Genomic DNA, 21665 nt, shown 5'->3' with positions numbered 1-21665 from the left:
CCCGATCACAGGTCTCCAAGGAAATGAGATGAAGTTTTGCCCCCCTGGCTTCTAAGAAGCATTCTGGTTCTACTTCTCCCAAGACAGACTCGTTTGTGCTTCTCACGGGCCATGGTTCTTTCAAGATTCTTCATCAATATCATAATTCAAATGCATCCAATTTCCCTGGTCTTCCTTCGTTCAGCTTTTGTTTTTTACAGGCAGTAGCTACATATGGGGTTGCAGTCTTCAGAGTCATCGGTTCAAAACCACCAGCGGCTCTGCGGGAGAAAGATGGGCCGTCCGACGCCCGTGAACAGTTACAGTCTCAGAAACTCGCAGGGGTAGTGCCACCGATCTGTAAGGTTGCTCTGAGTCAGTGTGGCCTCGATGGCAGTGAGTGCGAGGTGCTTGAACATATGGATTTGTTCAGACGCGCCTTGGCCCCCAAAGTGACACATTTCCTCTTTCACATTTTAGGAGCTCCTGTGTGACAGCTTTGCGCATTGCTATATGCTGCTTGCCACAGTGTGCCACCGTCTCATGACGGTTGCCGCCATGAACATTGACTGTGTATGAAAGTAAACTAAATTCCTTGAGAAGTTCAGTCCTTTCTGCTTATCATGATATTGCCTGTTGGTCTAGTGTTTTAATTGGACTTTGATGATGTAATGGCTAAGCGTGGAGCTGCTAAATGGTTTGAAACCTCCAGCCAGCTCCCTGGGAGATGGATGGGGCTTTCTAGAGTTCGTCTCAGACACTCACAGGGCAAGTCTCGCCTGTCCTGTAGAATTGCTATGAGTTGGCATGACTCGATGGCAGTGAGTTTGGCTTGGTTTGGCTTTACATTGAGCTATAATCCATACTGAAGGTGGCAGGATTTTTTTTTAATCTTCATCAGAAAGTGCCCCAGAATCTCTTCTTTTTCAGCAAGCGAGTTGTGTGCCATCTGCATCTTGCAAACTGTTAATGAGCCTTACCCCAGTCTGACTCTGGGTTCCTGTTCAAATACCACAGCTTCTCAGGTTATTTGCTTAGCATCGATACTGAGTAACGCTGGTGAAAAATACAGCCCTGAAAAACATCCATCCTTCACTGAAACAGAAACATCTCTCAGTGCCATTTGGACAGCTGCCTCTGGCTAGCTACAGCTTCCGCATGAACACAACCATGTGCTCTCAACTCCCCGTTCTTTGTAATATATCTGTAGTCTTCTGTGCTCCACACAGGGGAAGGTTAGAGAGATGTGAACACAGCCTCTAGAGTGTAGAGACCTAGATAAAGGACATGCCCAAAGTAATAGCTTCCCATGTAGATATTCTTGCTTAATAAATATTTCTATAAATTTGTAGTAATTTTTTAACCTCCACTCATATGATCAAATGAGGTCAGCTTAAATATGTGAGTGCATATAATGTTTTATACGTTTTTTGAAGAAAGAAAAATGAAGACACAACAGAGATGCAAATGCTTAATGAGAGGTACTATCGGACCCAATATCAAACCAGTTTTATAGTTTTTTCAGACCACCTCTGGGACACCAAGCACTATGGAAACGTACAGAAAGGTGGTTATGAATCCACCTTGATGCTTCACCAGTGTTCTTCGCTTCTTAGGGTTGCTGTATAAATTACCATAAACTTGATTGCTTATAAGAAACGTATTGTAGTTTGTCAGTGTGACCACACTCCTCCGGAAAGAAAAAATCATTAAGAGAAAATCTGTCCCGGCTTTTCCCAAGACCTGGTAACTGTGCACTTCCTTGACTTGTGTTTTTTTTCACCAGGCCATTCATGTTACATAGTTTCCCCATCTCCATATTCTTAAGTTAATTACATCTACAAAGTCTTCACATTTTAAGAAACATTTACAGGTGCCATGTTCTGTATTTATAGGTGCACATGGATATTTGGAAGGCCATTTTTCAGCTTATCACACAAGCTCTGGGAATGAGTCAAGCTATAGCTGACATAGACAGTACTCAAAAATACTTATAAAATGAATAAGAGTGATTCCTCTCTGGGGAAGAAGAGCTTCTTTATAGTCTCTATATTTAATTGTTTTCCTATTGATAAATGTATACTTTCCAAACAAACCCCTTTGCTGTCTTATTGCCTTAATAAGATTGTAAGCCATCTTTTGGAACAATTGTTTCCATTTAGATTATTGCCTCAATAAGATCGTAAGCCATCTTTTGGAACAATTGTTTCCATTTAGATTATATTTCCTTGAGATAGGCCCACAGGTTTCAATTGGCTGTCACTCATTCTTTCATTCTTTCATTGATAATCAATAATCAAGTATTGATTAAAGGTGCAATGAGGTTTGCAAGTTGGGAGTGTTCCCCAGGGAAACAAAAGGCAGAATGTGCCAGAGATCTTTAAAAACATGTATCGAATAATAAGGCTGATTGTGAAATCACTCATTAAGAATTTACAGAATACATTGTAGGTAAAGTTCTATAATTATTGAGGACAATCTTCAATTCTGGGCTAGTAGATAAAGCAGCTAAAGTGAAAAAAAATCTGACAATAAGCCATTGAACATCCTCTGAAGGATGTGTTATGTTAATGAAGGATGGTACATATTTAATCCATGTGTTTTTTAATTGTTAATTCTCTCTTCGTTTTCAGGCAGCAGATGGAGAGCATGAGAAATTTCAGTGTAGGTCACGTAGAGGAGTTTATCCTGGTGGGTTTCCCTACCGCACCTCTCTTCCAGCTTCTTCTCTTTGGCCTGTTCCTTGCAATTTATCTACTGACGTTATCAGAAAATGCCCTCATCATTGCCACCATCTGGCTCACTCCTAGCCTCCACCGTCCCATGTACTTCTTCCTTGGCCATCTCTCATTCCTGGAGCTATGGTACGTCAATGTCACCGTGCCTCGGCTCCTGGGAGCCTTCCTAACCCAGGACCGTAGAGTCTCTTTTGTGGGCTGCATGACCCAGCTCTACTTCTTTATTGCATTGGCTTGCACTGAATGTGTCCTGTTGGCAGTCATGGCCTATGACCGCTACCTGGCCATCTGTGAACCCCTTCGTTACCCCTGTCTCATGCCTCCCAACCTGGCCACTCGCCTTGCTGCTGCTTCTTGGGGCAGTGGATTCTTCAGCTCCATGATGAAGCTTCTTTTCATTTCCCGACTCTCCTACTGTGGACCCAATATCATCAACCACTTTTTCTGTGATATCTCCCCACTCCTCAACCTCACCTGCTCTGATAAGGAGAAAGCAGAGATAGTAGACTTCCTCCTGGCTCTCCTGATGATTCTACTCCCTCTGTTGGCTGTGGTTGCCTCGTACACTGCCATAATTGCAGCCATCTTGAGGATTCCTACTGCCCAGGGGCGCCAGAAAGCCTTCTCCACTTGTGCCTCCCATCTGGCAGTAGTGGTCATTTACTATTCCTCTACTCTTTTTACTTATGCACGGCCCCGAGCCATGCATGCCTTCAACCACAACAAGATCATATCTGTGCTCTATACTATCATTGTACCCTTCCTAAACCCAGCCATCTACTGCCTGAGGAACAAGGAGGTGAAGGATGCTCTCAGGAAGACAGCCCTTGGTAGATGTTACCATACTAGAGATGTCTCAGACTGACATACTACAGAACCTGGTAAAGAAGGAACACTCTTACAAGGCCTACCTCAAGGAAACACAGAATGGGCTTAACAGGAAAATAAATATCAGCTAGTCCAGAGTTCCTCTAAATATTATCTAGGACCTTCTGACACAAATAAAAGTTTATGCATCTCTAATTTTGCAAAGGGGTTCCAAAACTTTGTTTGGAGTAGCCATATACGAATAAACTTGCATCAAAGAGGATTGTTAAAAATAAAATTCCCAGAAAAAACATGGAGTTTATGGTTGACTATATTAAAATTGTGAGTGGTCCTCACTGAATGATTTTCAAAATTTCCCAGACACTGTCTTGCACAGCCAGTTTGGGATTTTCTACACTAGATCCAACCCATCATTTTATAAGAAAATCTAACGCAAGAAGTAGCAAGTGACTTTATGATTAATAACATGTTATAATAACACATCAAAGCTAAATGATATGGTCTTTAACATAACAAATTCAAAAACATAATTTCCAAATGTCTATTCCTTGAGAAATTGCAAAAGTACAGATTATATCCGCCAATAACTAACATGCATATCTCTAGTGAATATCCACTGGTTCTGCAAACTTCATATCCACTGCAAGTCAAAAGTAGAAGAATCAATCCCACTATTCAGTCCTATCCACCCATGAATATGGATAACTTTCCACTTGGCTTTTCCCTTGTTTGACTCAGTGGTATGTGGAGCCAGATGATCATACAAGAGTGGAAATTGATTGGGCAATCTATACAGTATGTTAGAAAACATTTATAAAGGTTGGCCTTTAAAGCTTTTTCCAGCACTATGTTCATCTTCAGATTCAAATGATTTGGGCATAAGCCATACCATTAGTCAATTTGAAGAAAAGCACCCCTAGTCAAATTTCTTCAATAATAGAAAAAGTCCTCAGGAAGAAGGATGGTGAGGGAATCACAGATTGGGTGCCTCAGGTTGAAAGAAAATACTTTTCCAATTTTTCTTGAATTTTTGAAACATGCTTGATTGCTTACACTAGAGGTTTCTACAGTAAAACTCCAGACTCATTTATCATAATTTCTGTACAGTAAAACCTAACTTAATAGTGTGATATGTTTTGGGGTAAGTTTAAATATGCATTTAAACAAATTTAAACATTTGTAAGTCAATACACGTTTGTTTGTCCTGAGCCAGATTTTGGGAAAACAAAGAGGGCTGTCCATCAAGGAAAGCTATATAATCAATAACCTTGTAATCATTTCAGCATTAAGTAAACAACCCATCAGACTCAAAAAACAAAGACTGACTTTGAAAGTATAAATCAATGTACTTTCATGAACATCTTACTACCTGATCATCATATTCTCTGGGCTTTTCATAGAGTTATGGAAAACATGGATTTTAGAGTTTAGACCTTAAAACCCACAGATTTCAGTAGGATTATGGTTTTGTCAATAAATTGGATAGCAAGAAACTTCACTGTTTGGTTCCTGTTTCTCTTGTGGATAAATTCTATGGTTAGTTGTCGGATAGTGTCTCTTGGAAACCTGATCAGTAACATTGCTTACAGTACGAAAACAACCCCTGAGTTGTCAAATCCTCTAGACTGGGCGGATAACAAGTGTGCCTAGCGGAAGTCATAGCTTTGAAACGACTTTGGCCATGTGAGCTGTCTTTTGCAGGATACTCTGGGAGCTTTGAATGCTCATGAAATGATTACATATAATAATGGATCAGATGCAACGGAGAGCTTCTATGTCCAGTTGGACTCTGTTGTCCTTTGTGTGAATCTTATGTCCTCATATCCAAGCTGTGTGTTTGAAAACCAGAGACTAGTCACGACTGTTTTCAGAATTTCCATACATGAGAAACGTCTGCTGCTGTGTTGTATTTTCTATCCTTTATTTTTGAAAGTAAAATTTAGTATCAATTGTGAGTTTGATGGTTTGGTGGAACCTAAGAAGACCTCTGGTATATGCCGAACTCAGGCAATAAAGCTGCAGAACTTTGCTAGATATTCAATTTCCTAGCTTCGTTTGTAGGTAGAGGTGGTTGCGCATCTTATTTTTATAAAATAAAATGTAAGTTATATTCTGCTTGGGAGACTCTTTTTCACAGAACGGTGATGCTGGTGGGGTGGCAGTTAGTTCCTTTTGTTGGACTGGGGTGTGATGGCTGAAGCTCCAGCAGCCAGCTCTGGAGATAACCCAGGAGGGTGAAAGGTCAACCTAGTGAAGCTCGAGGTAGATTTCCAGAGCATATGAAAACTGTGGGGCTGATGGGTGCTTGATAAAACAAACACCAGAAATCATCTCCATCTATTGCTCTGGTAAGAAAATGAACTTCCATTTATTGAACACCACTAAGCTAATTTTATATAATTTATACCTAATGGAATTATATCAGTCAAATCTAATTACTTAGAAATTTTTGAATGATTTTAGGAGTTTTGTGGTCTTGTTTTTCAAGACTCTATGTTTCTCAGAATACAGAGAAAAATCAGCAAACAAGTTGCTGTGAAGTTAATTTTGACTCATGATAACCGCATGTGTGATATAGTAGCACATGACTCCATAGGATTTTCTATGGTTTCGTTTTAGGAAGTGTATTACAAACTCTTTTTTTTCTGAGGTGATTCTAGCTAGATTCAAATCTCCAAGCTTTCTGATGGAAATGGAAGAGTTGAAACAAAATGTGTACATAAATTGTTGACTGCAAAATTCATGATCCCTCAGCAATTCTTCCCTTTAGCACAATAAAAAGTTTAAAACAAAACTCTTTCTGATAGCAACAGAATGCTTTATCCAATTGCACTACTCAAAGGAAAATCATAACTCATCCAAATCTCCTTGTTTTTTCTTCCCAGTCTGTAATTCCAGTTGCTCCTACAAAGTCAAATTTTATTTTGTTATGATTTTATGTATTAATCAAATTTATATATTTTTTAACTTGTGTATTGTTTTAATCATAACTTTTCAATTGCCCTTTTTAATAAAATTACATGTCCTCAATAGAATTTTACAAATTAAATGGACAGACTTTTTTTAAGTAGCATATAGCAGACCTCACACCTTAAACCATTTCTTATGCAAAATGATGACTTTAAAGATGAAATCATTCCCTTCATGAAGAAGCTAGTTATTTAATAATCAGAAATAGCTGCATTATTTCATTAAATATCTCAGCATTTTTTCAAAGTGCCAAAGCTTCTTATGCCCAAGTACAAATATATCACAAAAGATATTAGTAATTTAATAAGGTAACTTTTTAACATCTTTCAATTGCCAGGAAAGATGCAAATACTCGTGAATAATAGTAAACAAATAATAAACATTATGTGAAGACACTGTTCAAGTCACTTACTTACACAGCCTAATCAAATAGTGCATATCTCAGAAGGACTGTCAATCAACTTCTGAACATCAGGCATGAAAACTCGCTGGAATCCAGATGGACTCTGTTACATTTTGGGTTGCCAGGAGTCCATGACAACTCCAGAGCAACTTTCTTTTTTCTTTTTTAAGATAAAGACTGTGATATTTAGAGTTTGTGCATAATTGCTTTCATTACAGAGCTCATTAAAAGCAATGAAACCATATTTCTTACATGAAAGCTAGGTCTTCTTTATTCTGCTACTTTTCAATTTTTAGTTTTTCTGGATCATGTCTTTCTTTTCTAAATCAGTAGCATAATATTTAACCAGATAGCACTAACTCTTTGTTTTCTATTGACTGACACTTTGATGACAGAGGAGACAGTTTCTTGAAGTGTATGTCTATGGTCTAAGTACGAACTATTAGAGTAAAGATCTCTGAAAGGAAGAGTGACCAATGACCAGAGTAGTCTCTAGGATTTAGAAAGCACTCAATAAATAAATATTTATTGAATAAATGAAAATTCAAACTTCTAGGGCCGATGACACCGAGTAACACCAAAACTAAGGAATGACATCAACATTTGATAATAGTTGCTCCCACAAAAATGAATCCTGTAGTTTGATGATTATCTTTCTTGTCCTTAAGAAAATGATTTTTTAAATAAAGGATTTATTCATATTTAGAGAGGTTTTTCTATCTTGATTGTGCTTCAGAAGAGTGTAAGTTCCTACGCTGCTCAACATTCTTCACAGCACATTCTATTAAATCTTAAAAGATCCTACTCCTGTTCACCTTTGGGCCCTAGTTCTGGGCCTTTGATACTGATGGTAACTATCAAAGGCTTGTTTGGCTGTGTGGGTATGCCAACCCATGAGGAAGAGCACCGAAACAGAAAATCATCTACTTTTTACACTGCTATATTTCCCATATAGTTGTACTGCCATCTACTTGCTCCATATGCTTTTGTATGTTTCTGAATGTATGTGGCTCATAGATGAGAATATCAGATAAGCATGTGCTTGCTCCCTTTTGAAAATCTAGGTGACGTGTAAATGTAGTCTACTAGTGTATACATATTTCACATATACTGAGGTTCTGATGCAGGAGCAGTAATATCTGTGTGCACACTATTTGAATGTCGTGTGTGTGCATGCTGTCTGTCTGTTTGAGGGTGCTCACACTGGAGCCCCCAAATAAGAGGGCATGAACACTAGTATTATGTTCAGACTGACTTGCATGATAGCACGCTCTGTCGCCAGAGGTCTTCATTATTTATGAGGCCATCTCTCAGAGCAAGAGAGGGACACACACAACAACACATACATGCTTTTCACTCACCTCCTTCCCCGGGGTCTGATGGGGAAGCAGGGGCAGTGTGCTTCAAGGATAAGGTGTCTCTTGAGTCTGTAAACACCAGTTAACTTGCTAGTTCTTTCCCTTAGTATCCCTCCAGGATTCCCCGGAGCCCTGGAAAGGCCAATGCTTTTCCAAAGGCTGTGTCTCTTGGGAGGTCCCCTGGGGGTGAGAGGGAGTTGGTTTGTGCTTCTTCAGTACTAGGAGCCAAGAAGATGCACAGACAATTCAATTTGGAGGCTTTTTTGAGCGTAGCAGAGACATAGAACAGACTTTCTCTGAAACTCTCTGGATTTGGTGACGTGGACCTTCTCCTCCAGGCTAAATGATTTCTTCTCTTTCCCCAATGCTGGCTAGCTATCGCCGACCAGGGTAAGATAAGAGTCATAATGTACATCTCTAAGAATATGGTGAGTCAAAAATATTTTCAAAAGGATAATTGATGCAGTTTCTATTTATTCATTATTAGTAAAGGAAGCAAAATCTGATTCAAATTATTTTATTTAAGTTACAAATTAATCATTTTCTCATTTTTTAGGAATAGTTTGTCTTCTTTGATCCTATGAGGAGTAAAATAGCAACATATTGTAGATAGAGAGTAGATGCATGCCTGTGTCGACCCTTTCCAACTTAACAAATACGTCTTTTACACCGATGTCTATAAAACCACACGAAGTGTCTGTAGCATGAGTCCTCGTGACACTTTGAGGTTTTGCTTCAAGAACCCACTCTAGGTGAAATTTTAGAACATCTCTAAAAACAACTCCATGGACTCTTTTCCTAAAGATTCATACGTTCAGTGTATCAGTGTAACCTCTGCCTTGCCGAAGTACAGACTCCAAGTCTACTATGTTTTATTTAAGAGGCAGTATGGCAGAGAGAATGGTGAAACAACACCTGGGTCAATGCACATTAATTTTTAATGTGAGCAGTGGTGAGTGGAATACATGCATTCAATAATAATGAGGGCCAATTTGCAGACATTTTGATGACTTGAAACTCCTTGGGAGACAAAAACATTTCTAGCTTCTCTTCATACCACCATACAAGGGAAAAGGCAAGAATCTCCACTGCATTGACTAATTTTTAAAGATACACTATTTAATCACATTTATCCTCAGCCTGAGATTGCAAGATGAACTTCAAAGGCTAATAATGTTCAAATTAAAAGGCATAGGACTTAGGCCACCTTCCCCAAACCAACTGAAAGGAAAGAAAATGATTTCAAAAGACAGACCATAGTTTGGGAAAGTTCTGAGGGTTTTGGATGAGAAAGGATGTTACATAAATACAGATTTTACTCCGTTGAAGTATTCCAAACCAACTCACGGTAAAAACTGAGAGGTGTGTGGGGGGGGGGGTGGGGGTGGGGGGTCGGCTAATTCCTGCGACCTGTTGAAAAGAGCAGGGCTTCGGTTGGCTGTCAGCAGAGTGGCTATGAGTCAGAAACACGGGGCAGCGCCAAACACCAGCCACAGCAGACCTGTAGACCTGCTGCACAGATGCTCCTAAAAGCTGCAGGAAACTAGAATTAGGCTACAATGCCTATCTCTTTAAAACAGACTCTAAGGAGTCAACATGTGCATCTCCACTGTAGAAAGTCCCATATTATCTGGGACAAGTATCTCTACCCAGAATTTTCTTTCGTCTCCTTGTCAGATTTGGCAGAGGTCCTGACTTACACACAAACAATTGTTCTGTTCTGTCTGTCACTCGCTGTGTCCCAACATGGAGACGTCTAGGACCTTGGGCTCGTCCAGACCACTCTCACAGAGCTGTGATGCTAATGTTCAGGGCACCTCTTTGCCCAGCAGCTTCCAGCCACACCAGTTCTCTCCTTGGACACATGCTGTCCACAACCAACAAAGCAGATCCCTGTCACAACCCATCAAGAACACCAGGTACATTGCCTATCTCTACCCCATCCAGGAAACAGGACTCCAAGCCTCCTCTCCTCTGGTAAAGAACTCAGGGGGGTGGAGGGTGTTGCCATGCAGGACACTATTTAATGTGGCTCTGCCGCAACAATGGGCTCAGGCATGGGAACAGCTGTGAAGATGGAGCAGGACTGGGCAGTGTTTCATTCTCTTGGGCCTGGAGTTGCTATGGGTCAGAACCGAATTGATGGCACCTACGAACAGCCATAGCCTTTGCTATTCCCACCACGTAGCCTTCCTTTTCCTGATGGGCCTGGGTAAGATGCTGAGGGTCAGGTGGAGATACTGATCAGATTTTATGATTCAGCTGGGAGTGATTGTAGCAGGATTAGTTGTGATAACATCCTGGTGGGTATAAAATGAGCCATCTAAGAAACAGGGAGTGGGACTTAGTACTAAAATAATAAATAGCAGAGCCAGGCATGGAGAGCATCCTTTGGACTCCGCATCTGGTTTACCTCTCTCGCAGCTTGGAAAGTGGGGCTTGGGGACATGTCTAGCCTCCACCTTCTTGAGACTGGAAGCCCAGCTGGTATAGTGGTTTTGAGCTGGGGTGAGATTTGCACGGTCTACACTTAAAAACTACCAGCAGCTCCATGGAAGAAAAACTAGGCTTTCTACTCCCATACACAGTCCCAGTCTCAGAAACCCACCGGGGGTCACTGTGCCTCAGCATTGACTCCATGGCAGTGAGTTCCTTTGTTTGCTTGGTTGATTGGTTGTTTGATTTTTCTTGCACCTAATCTTATAATCATTTTTCTCAGAGAAGTTATTTCTGCAAGGGTAAAGTTTTTCCTATTCGATGTCTTCAGAAAGGAACTATGCCTTTCATACCGTGAACACATTCAGTAACTTTTCTACAGCTTTCAGGTATCGCTCCCTGCTAGCACTCATAATAGAATGACCTTGGCCTTCAGAGGGACTCTCAACTTGATTATATACGCTTAGGGAGCAGATAAAGGAAACTGGTTGATTTAGCCTAAATAAAGAAAGACATGAGACAGGACTAATAGTTTAGGGCTGCAGAGTCGAGATTGAATGACTGTGACAGTTGTTTATAGAGCTTGACGGGCTAACCTATGGGAAATTGATGAGACATGTCCCAGGTAGCTCCAGAAAACAGACATAAAATCCATAAGCTGGGTTTCATTTTAAAATCCTGCAAATCCTAATAAAAGTATTCTTTAAAGATGTGTTCATAGATATCAAGCTTGCTCTTCCTGGAAAGGTTCAAGCTAAGGTTGAGTCCCTGGTTAAAGCTACGCAATGAAGACTCACCAATCTGGGAGGAAGTTAAACCACATGACTTAGCAGGCTTTTATCCAGCTCCAAGATGCTGTCTCTCTCAAGATCAACTTCTCCCTTTTACTTTTTAAGTAAAGTGTGTATGCGTGTGTGTAATTAATAATGCACTATGAGCCATAAAAGCTAATAAAATCATGGTTATAAAGTGCACACGAAGCTGGGTGATCTACTAAAAAAAACCCCTAGCATTTACAATACTTGATCCCTTTTAGAGCTTTCATTAATAGGGCAGAAGTAATTAACCTGAGTGGAGTGTCTAAAATAAACAGATTAAAATTTGCCAGGGAGTAAGAGATTTCCGTTTACAAATTGCTACTAGGAAAGATGTTTGAGATTCAAGATGCTGGGAGCTTCCACTTGATCTTGGTTTGAATTCTGGATCTTTGATTCTTCACTCACTAATTTTATTCTCTAGAGAGGGTTCTTTAAAAAACTGTTTCTAAAGGTATAGTTTAATGCTCAGGGGGGAAACAAAAGCCAACTAATTTGAAAAGCTCATTCAACTCATAGATTACCTGTATTCGACTCATACACAAAATGTAAAAATTGGTGGGGAATAAAAAAGAATGGTGGGTATTTGATTTTAATTCTTCATGAATTAAATCTATATATGTGACTTTGAACTAAAGAGTATTAATAGATCCAGTGGGCACCGTAGTATTAATCCTAGTTAACATCCTTCTCAGAATTGACTCAATGGCAGGGGTCATGAGTACTACAGGAAAGACATGGGCTTTGACACATGTAAAGTGACGTTCCCATGGAGGCAGCGTCTCCGTGAAGATATCAGAAAACAGTCACAACAGCCTCCTCAGGAAGCTGCGTGCGGAGCTCCCATTGGAGGGAAATGTGTTCACTATCTGATTCGCTGTCTGGTCCTCGTATACCAGCTACCAGATCGATGATCTCTTCTAAATAGTCTCGGCAGCTATTAGGAAAGGGGACTTGAACAACAAAGTCAAAGAGATTTGGAAACTAGGTCTTATTGCCTGTAGTAAGACATTTGATCTTATTGTCTAATTGTCAAATTTGGCGGAACACGTGATATCCTTGCACATTCATGTTATCCTAAAATTATTATAACTTGGTTCAATTGAACAGGAGAATGTTGAGGGTCAAAGTGGTCATCATGTACTTCCAACCATTTGTCTTTTTCACTTGACTGCAAGAATGTCCAAATCTAAGTTCTGTGCTCATTGATAAAGCTGATCAGGCAGCTGTTCTTGATGGAAATTTTATCCTTTTTTTACTTTTGTGCTAACTTATATATTGTTTATTGGGTTATTTAATTTTTTTACTTTGTGCTAACTTGTCTAGGGGACTTAAATAAATATCTGATGGAGTAGAAGAAAAACTAATTAATATATAGGCCTTATGAAAATATCCTTCTATTTCATTTACTAATTCTTAGTCTTAAAATTTGGTGCGTGTAAAAATATTCCCAGTTCAAATCAGAAGCTTTTACTCTGGGATTACCAATATCTATCTCCAAGTTACCAAATATATGCTGTATTATGTTTCATAGTCATTCTTAAAACCTTCATGTCAGGGAACTCTGGAGATTAGAAAATTTCAGGTTATAATGCCACATCTGTATTTTTCTGGAATATAAAAGTGCACAAAGAAACTGATGCTGAGAACGCTTTTCATGAGACAAATCCCTAAATCTAAGGACAAATGGCACAATGCTATTCTTCAATTACAAACCTGTTCATTTTATCTGTCCATTTGAAAGTATGGCTATGAAGTGAGAGGAATAGTGAGAGGGCCTCAATTATTTTCAAACAGGTTCAAATTGGTTTAGACTCTGAGACTTTGAGATTAAAAGAGAGCAATATAAAGGAAAAGATCAAATAATTTCTGCATCAGCCCCTGTCACTAGTGTCCTTTTCCGGTTGTTGGTAACTTCCATTATTCACTGTCTAGAGAACTCTAGGTTTCAGCAAGCAGGCTGAGCTTTGTAGGATGTTTGTTTCAGGGCCTATAATTATCATAAGCAAGAATTATTACATATATTTTCATTTATTAAATTATTTGCCATTTTGAATGATCTGTGTCTATGTTTTCATCTCAAAATGTGAATAATTGACAGTTGGTGGTTTTGCCTTTCATTAGGGTCCTAAACCTGCCATCTAAATGGAAAGTGAGGTGAAGATGTCACAGCCTGAGGTTTGTCAGCCCTTTCAATGGTGACCACTCCATAGAAAAAGTGTAGCCCTCCCGCAATTGTCCCACATGTTTATGCTACAAAGAAAGAGCCGCAGGCTGCTAAAAATATATAGATGCAGGAATGGATTTGGGGTTCAAACAAAATGCTAGCTCCAATTTAAGAAAAATTGGTTCTTACAACAGGTCCCTCAGAAAATACCAGATGCTATAGAAGCGTGTGGCAAAGAAATTAGATGGTACCCAGCTATTAGATAGAGTACTGTCTAGGACCAAACAAGTAGCCATCTCAGATGTGAGATGTCACATCCACATTTGTGAACCAAGGATTATAAATTACATAACCAACGCTAAAGAAGAGAATAGCATCAGAGCTTAAATTTGAGAGATTCTGGTGCGCAGAAGGCTCTGGGTGACAGTGGAATCCCAATTACATTTGTAGAGATCTACACAGGGAATAAGCTTCAGGTGATTTCCCCCTATCTATAATTGAGTGATGAGAATAAAGCAGTTACGTGACAGAGAGGATTGGAGCGATGAGAATAGGTCAAAATGATAAGCCTGATTCGATGGTTAAAACCTTATCATTGAGTCTGCCTAGTTTTCAATACTTCCTGAGTTTCTTGGCTTCTGTTTTTCTTATCAGGGTTAATCTCTGATATATTTTGTCTTTGTGGGTAGCCTTCTTGAATTTTTGTTATGCTTCTCTGTCTTTCAGTATATGAACTCCAGGGTTAGTAACCCTGTAGATATGACAATTAGGGTTCCTGGGGTTCCTGGGGTGGGGGTGGAGTAAAGGGAGGCCGACTTCAAGAAGTTGAAGGAGTTAGAAAGTGTTTTTAAGCTAATTGTGGTAGCAATTGTACTGTACCGCTTGATGTAATGGAATTATGGACTGTTATGGTATTTGTTAGCTCCCACTAAAATTATTTTGGAAAAAAAAGAATGGCTCTGGTGTTGGATAACAGAAAAGAGAAGTCTAACAGCAGAACTCAGAGGAAAGTTTGAAATGACGGGGAAGCTGGCATTTTTTAAATTAAACTTTGTTATTGTTGCTGCTACTTATGTGCATTTACTCAACTATTACTTTATTCAAACTTCCCATCCATGTTAGAGAGGTAAAGGAAAGGATGATTCTTTATATTTAACAGATATGTTGGGTCACGCAACTTATTTAGAATAATAAAATTATACCTGGGAAATCAGAAATTAAGTGTCCTACCTCCATTTTATATCCAGTAAGTGGAGATGCTCTGGCTACAGATAGAGAGATAAATTTCCAAAGTCCAGCAGTGATACAGTCAGGAAAATAGACTCCTTGGGAGTTATGAGATCCTAATTTACTTCTGTGGGGTTTTCGACAAGTTACCCTTCTTGTGCTAATTTTCAAAAATTAAGCTATAAACTCCAGATATTCCATGTTTGCTCCAAAGGGTTTTATTTCTTATGATAAATCCAGAGGAAATCAAGGTAAAGAGAAAGCAACGATTGTGACTATGAACTCAATGGTGCTGGTCTTCATCGCTGTTAATGATTACTAAGGTGTGTCTTGGGCCATGGAGGAGATAACGTTGTTTGTGTCCACAGCCAGTGAACATCCCCGAGACTCTGGAGGCAGAAAACCTCACGGCAACAACACATTTCATTCTTCTGGGATTTCCTACCCGGCCTGCCTTCCAGCTGCTCCTCTTCTCGGTTTCCTTGGCAACCTATGTGCTGACGCTGCTGGAGAACTTCCTGATCATCCTGGCCATCCTCAGCGATGCACAGTTGCACAAGCCCATGTACTTCTTTCTGAGCCACCTTTCTTTCCTCGAGATGTGGTATGTCACAGTCATCAGCCCCAAGATGCTGGTAGACTTCCTTAGCTCTGACAAGAGTATTTCTTTCAATGGCTGCATGACTCAGCTGTATTTCTTTGTGACCTTTGTCTGCACGGAGTACATACTCCTTGCTGTAATGGCCTTTGACCGCTATGTGGCCATTTGCAATCCACTACGCTACCCAGTCATCATGACCAACCAGCTTTGTGGGATCCTAGCCGGGGGATGTTGGCTCTGTGGACTCGTGACCGCCATGATTAAGATGGTTTTCATAGCCCGGCTCTACTACTGTGGGACACCTCATATTAACCACTACTTTTGTGATATCTCGCCACTCCTCAATGTTTCTTGTGAGGACTCCTCACAGGCTGAGTTGGTGGATTTTTTCTTGGCTCTCATGGTCATTGCTGTTCCCCTTTGTGTAGTAGTGGCATCCTACGCCACCATCCTCACCACCATTCTCAGGATCCCTTCTGCTCAAGGCCGCCAAAAGGCTTTCTCCACGTGTGCTTCTCACCTGACAGTTGTAACTCTCTTCTATTCCACTACTCTTTTCACCTATGCGCGCCCCAAGCTCATGTATGCTTACAACTCCAACAAAGTAGTATCTGTGCTGTATACTATCATTGTCCCCCTACTTAATCCCATCATTTACTGCCTGAGAAACCGTGATGTAAAGGCAGCTCTCAAGAAGACCATGCTTTGCAAAGGAAGTGGGCACAGAGAAGACCCAGATTTAAGTAGTTAGCAAAATTACAGAATCCCTTCAGGCCTGATTTGATTAGTGATTACTACTCACTTCCTCTTAACATCCCACTTTTGGTTATTCATCAACTTCTAGTATTTTAAATTACTTTCTTTCACTCGTGTGCATGATCCTGTTCTTGTTTGCTTGTGTGTCTGTATGCACATGCAGCCACAAGCTTGAAATCGTATTCCCAGGAATTTTGCTGCTCTTAGATCAGAAAACAATCTTTAAACACTTAACAAAATGTTAGTCAAATAGTACAAAGGAAAAGAAGTAGGAAGAAAAATAATACACTCTTCATACAACAAAACAGCTTAATATACTAGAGGAAGGTTGGCAAGAAATGAAGAAGACAAAGGAAGGTACTTGGAGGGTGCAAGAGGTAAAAGCAACAGAGGCAAATACTGTTGTTTACACAATATTGCGGTAGTAGTGATTTACAAGTCGATGCGGGGACAGCCGCGCAAACTGAGCAGGTGCGCGAATGGGAGTATACAGAGTATACAGTGTTTCACAGAGAATATTTGCATATGTGTATGTACCATGGCTGCAAATACATCCATGCACGCAGTAGGGTACACAAAGGGAAAAGTTATTAAAATTTCTTAAATGTAAACACACACCTTGAGGGCATGTCATTGGAACTGAGGTATCAGGGCCATTGTCTTAGGGAATCCCTCCCAGTTCAACATAATTTATAAAGAACAATGTTCTACATTCCACTTTGGTGACCAGCGACTTGGATCATAAAATCTTATCAACAACCATCAAGCAGGAAGCGCTGGTCTCTCCCTGTCTGCAGGAAGGAAGACTGATGAAACCCAAAAGGCACATGGAAACAGTTAACCCCATGGACCAATAGACAACACGAACAACAGTCTCGCAAACCAGAGACCAAAAGCAATACATCATGCCCGGATACCACTACTAACTTCTCTGAAAAAATATCATATTTTAAGGCCCTGGATAGAATGGAAGAAAATTATGGAACAAAACTCAAAATCATAAAAGAGACCATGTTTGCTGATTAAATAGAGACGGGTGAAACCCTAACACTCTGACCCTTACTCAGCTTTCAGACTAGATCTGACTTCTCTCTCATGTTAGAATAATCAACCATTATAGCTCAAGATGGCAGTGTTTACTCAAAGACAACGTTCAGAGGGCTAGCAAAGAAGGAGGAAGGAATCAGAAAGCACAGGAAGGAAGTGGGCAAAGTGATGCTAGATTGAGAGGATCAGGACAATGAGTTGAAACAGTGTCTGAATTGTTATTTGCAAAACTGATGATCCACTCTGTAACCATCACCCAATTCACAATTAAGTGTATTGTAAAAATAAATTCCAGATAGGAAAAACAGGTAAATATAAAGAATAAAACAATCTCTCTTCTCAAAGATTTGAAAAATGCTTGCTATCATTTTTGTCTTTCCTGAAATATAACAAAATAAGAAATATTTATAATGTTTATTATAATATATAATATCTTTAAATTTTACAACAGTCATTGAAATAAGCTTTTTAAAAACTAAATGTTAAAATGGCTTAAGAATACAAAAATAATTTTTAAACTGAAGGTAACCAATAAACCTCAGTAGTATTTACATTTATTATACAAAAGCAAAATTCAAACAAATTTAAGATATGCAAACTTTTAATTGATTATTTATATAAAATATATTAAAAGAAAAAGATATTATCCATTGTGGATAAGAGAATGAATGCATGAAAGCTCGTATTATACTGCTTTTAGTTGTGTAAATTACTTCCTCTTTTATATCAATTTGAAAATATTCAGTCTCTTTGAATCTTACATTTCTTTTTATAAATCATTTTATTTGGGGCTCTTGTAACATCCCATGTATCAATTGTATCAAGCACATTTGTACATATGTTGCCATCAACATTTCAAAAATATTTTCTTTATATTCAAATCTTAAATTTCAAAACTAGGGATTTTATTAGGAAGATAATGTATAAAAATTCAACATATTTAATAAAATATTAAAATCAATGAAAAATCCTAAACTGGGGGAATGTCCAAGAAAATAAATTCAACTATGAAGCAAAATACCATGTTACTTATTAAAAATCATGTTTTCAAAGAAAAACTAATAATATAAAGTAATTAAAACCTTAAAGAAAAAAGACAAAATATAAAAATTGCAATGACATAACCAATTTTGAGAAAAAAGATTTGCATATAGATTTTTAAATAGTTATCAATATGTCATAGAGACTTAATGATATTTTAAAATCATTTCTCTAAGATTATGTATTACAGGCATTATGAATATCTAATCTATGGACAACTCCTACTTGTTTTTATTTATTTATTTATTTACTTGTTTACTTATTTATTTACTTATTTCCCCTACTTGTTTTTAATGTGTAAATCTGTCCACACTTTACAATGATTAAATACATTCCTACTCACAACAAAATCTTCATCATTATCATCTTTACTGATGGCATGTGTAGTTTTCAAATTGCTGTAAAGCTTGCACATTCCAGAATAGGAGTAACTGAAAAAACTAACAAATAATTGAAACACTTTTTCCCTAATGTTTTTGACTGTATGTGCTCTTATTGTTGCCTTTTCATATGATCATAATTTTATGCTAGCATATTCCAAGTAGAAGCAGAATGAGAAGTCTTTCTTCTAACATAGTTGATGGAAATATGTTTTTTATTATTGATAATTGAGAGATGTAAAATGTGACTCTTCAAACTTATGATGTACTCTGCTGGCACTATGGCTTCAGGTTTATGCTGTTAAACTAAGAGCTTGCTTGTTTGTTTGTTTCTGAAAAAAGTAATAAATTAAGAAATAAACTAAGACCAAACAAGAACCATATGCGTTTGTTTTGACTTTCTTACAAAATTTTAGACATTCAGCTAGGGGTGGATCTCCTTTGTACCCCAAGATTACAGGTATTCAATAATTTTCTATATTTCCTAATATATGAGCCTTGTACAATCACTCCCTGTTGCCTTTGAGTCATAAGAAGCTCAGCTGTTAACTTGGAGATCAGTCATTTGAATGGACTGTCGTTCTATGGGAAAAAGATGAGGCAGACTGCTTCCATAAATATTTACAACCTTCTAAATGCTGTGTGGGAGTTCTACTCTGTCAGAATTGGCTTGACAGCACAATGTTGGGGTGAGTTGAATTTTTGAGTGAATTCTAATTCATCATGACTATATATGACATAGTGGAATTGCCCTATAGATTCTCCCAGGTACAGATAAAGCTTCTCAGGCCTTTTCTCAAAGGGAGAAGCTACTGGTTTGCACTGCTGTCCTTTTGACTAAAATCACTTAGCAGTTGAGTACTTAACTACTACATTGTCAAGGTTCCTTTCTTTATCTCTCTCTTTCTAAATCTTTTTTTAAATTTATTTTTTAATCATTGTATTGGGGGCTCGTATAATTCTTATCACAATCCATACATCTATCCATTGTGTTGAGCACATTGGTACATTTGTTGCCATCATCATTCTCAAAATATTTGCTTCCTGCTTGAGCCTTTGATATCAGCTCCTCCTTCATCCCCCTCCCTCCTTGCTCCCCCTCCCTCATGAACCCTTGATAATTTATAAATTATTATTTTGTCATATCTTACACTGTCTGACATCTCCCTTTACCCACTTTTCTATTGTCTATCCCCCAGGGAGGAGGCTATTTGTAGATTCTTGTAATCGGTTCCCCCTTTCTGCCCCATCTTCCCTCCATCCTCCTTCCAGATATCGCCACTCTCACCACTGGTGCTGAAGGGATCATCTTCCCTGGATTCCATGTGTTTCCAGTTCCTATCTGTACCAGAGTACATGCTCTGGTCTAGCCAGATTTGTAAGGTAGAACTGGGATCATGATAGTGGGGGAAAGAAGCATTTAAGAATTAGAGGAAAGTTGTATGACCCTGCACTCTGACTGACTCATCATCTCCTCCCTCTGACCCTTCTGTAAGGAGGTGTCCAGTTGCCTACAGATGGGCATTGGGTCTCCACTCTGCACTCACCCTCATTTACAATGATATGATTTTTGTTCTTTGATGCCTGATACTGATCTCTTTGACAACTCATGGTCACAAATGCTGGTGTGCTTCGTCCATGTGGGCTTTGTTGCTTCTAAGCTAGATGGCCGCTTGTTTATCTTCAAGCCTTTAAGAGCCCAGATGCTATATCTTTTGACAGTCGGGCACCATCAGTTTTCTTCACCACATTTGCTTATGCACCCGTTTGTCTTCAGTGATCATATCGGGAAGGTGGGCACCAACTGATATGATTTTTTGTTCTTTGATGCCTGATACCTGGTCGCTTCTACACCTTGTGGTAACACAGGCTGGTGTGCTTCTTTAATGTGGGCTTTGTTACTATACTACCTGGAAACATTAACCACGTGAAGAAAACATTCCCCAAGTCTTGCAGCTTTTACCCAACACATTCTCATTGTTTAAACAATATTAATCATAAAGACTTAGCAGGCTAAAATCAGAGTCTTCTGGTGGCCTAAAAGGTTATTACTGAAAGGTTGGTATTCCAAACACATCCAGTAATTCCACAAGAAAAACACCTAGAAATCTGTTTCCATAAAGTTTACAGACAAGAAAATCTTATGGGACAATTCTACCTTGTCATATGGAATCATATCTGAATCCCCGCAACAAGACTCATCACCAGAAACATGCTGCTATCACTGACTCAGGTGTGAGTAGTTTTACAGAGCTGAATTGAGTCAAAAATATCAATTTTCTATTAAAAATATTTTGGCCAAGTTACTTTGGAGTAATATAATGCGGACCTCTTAAAATTCATTTATCGTAAAAGCAGCATAAATACTGGCAAAATTATCAAAATCAACATTTAGAATGTGCTGAAAAGTATTTAAAGCCTTTTAATAATCCAAGGAAGATTTATTCATTAATAACAACTGAATTTTTGTGTGACACTTCAGGAATTTTAATGTATCTTATCCTCAGTCTCGATCCAAGCTCAGTAGGGGCTTTGAATAGCACCACAACAGTCAAGAATTACTAAAGAACAGGATGGGCTTGGAATCCCTCAAAAGCTGTATCAGAAAAGAATGATCATTTCTAATTTTTGCTGTGGTTCCCTAGAAACCCTACTGACAGGTCTTGTCTTGATTTGCTCTAACTCAGACTTGCTCATTATGAACAGTTCATTCTTCTGGAGCAACCATCCAAAATGACCACTGGCAATTATTACGATCTCACATGTGCAAAGCAACCAAAACCAAAACAATTGGGACAATCAAGAAGCTAACTGAAATCTTTCAAAGAAACAATGAGAAAAATGAGATTCCCCAAAGAACATTAAATAGTACTGATATCATCATGAGAATCTAACAGCAGGTATAGGGGTATCTACATG

The 21665-nt window shown here is 38.8% G+C and overlaps 2 protein-coding genes across 2 annotated transcripts; both read left to right on the top strand.

The window, feature by feature from the left end:
- The first annotated feature begins 2619 nt into the window (after positions 1-2619).
- OR6P1 (olfactory receptor family 6 subfamily P member 1) lies at positions 2620-3582 on the top strand. The gene has a single exon (XM_075540411.1). It carries the CDS (start codon positions 2620-2622, stop codon positions 3580-3582), a length of 963 nt encoding a protein of 320 aa, XP_075396526.1.
- Positions 3583-15232: 11650 nt separating this feature from the next.
- OR6Y1 (olfactory receptor family 6 subfamily Y member 1) lies at positions 15233-16273 on the top strand. Its single transcript, XM_075540410.1, has 2 exons — positions 15233-15244; positions 15308-16273. Exons 1-2 carry the CDS (start codon positions 15233-15235, stop codon positions 16271-16273), a joined length of 978 nt encoding a protein of 325 aa, XP_075396525.1.
- The last annotated feature ends 5392 nt before the right edge of the window (positions 16274-21665 follow it).

Source organism: Tenrec ecaudatus, chromosome 1, assembly GCF_050624435.1.
Source record: "Tenrec ecaudatus isolate mTenEca1 chromosome 1, mTenEca1.hap1, whole genome shotgun sequence".
NCBI classification, from domain to species: Eukaryota; Metazoa; Chordata; class Mammalia; order Afrosoricida; family Tenrecidae; genus Tenrec; species Tenrec ecaudatus.
The sequence above is the reverse complement of the archived record's forward strand: the minus strand, read 5'-3'. Positions and strand labels throughout refer to the sequence as shown.

What these genes read in the sequence shown, in the direction of transcription:
- OR6P1 (XM_075540411.1), top strand. Translation starts at nt 2,620, where the DNA reads ATGGAGAGCATGAGAAATTTCAGTGTAGGTCACGTAGAGGAGTTTATC.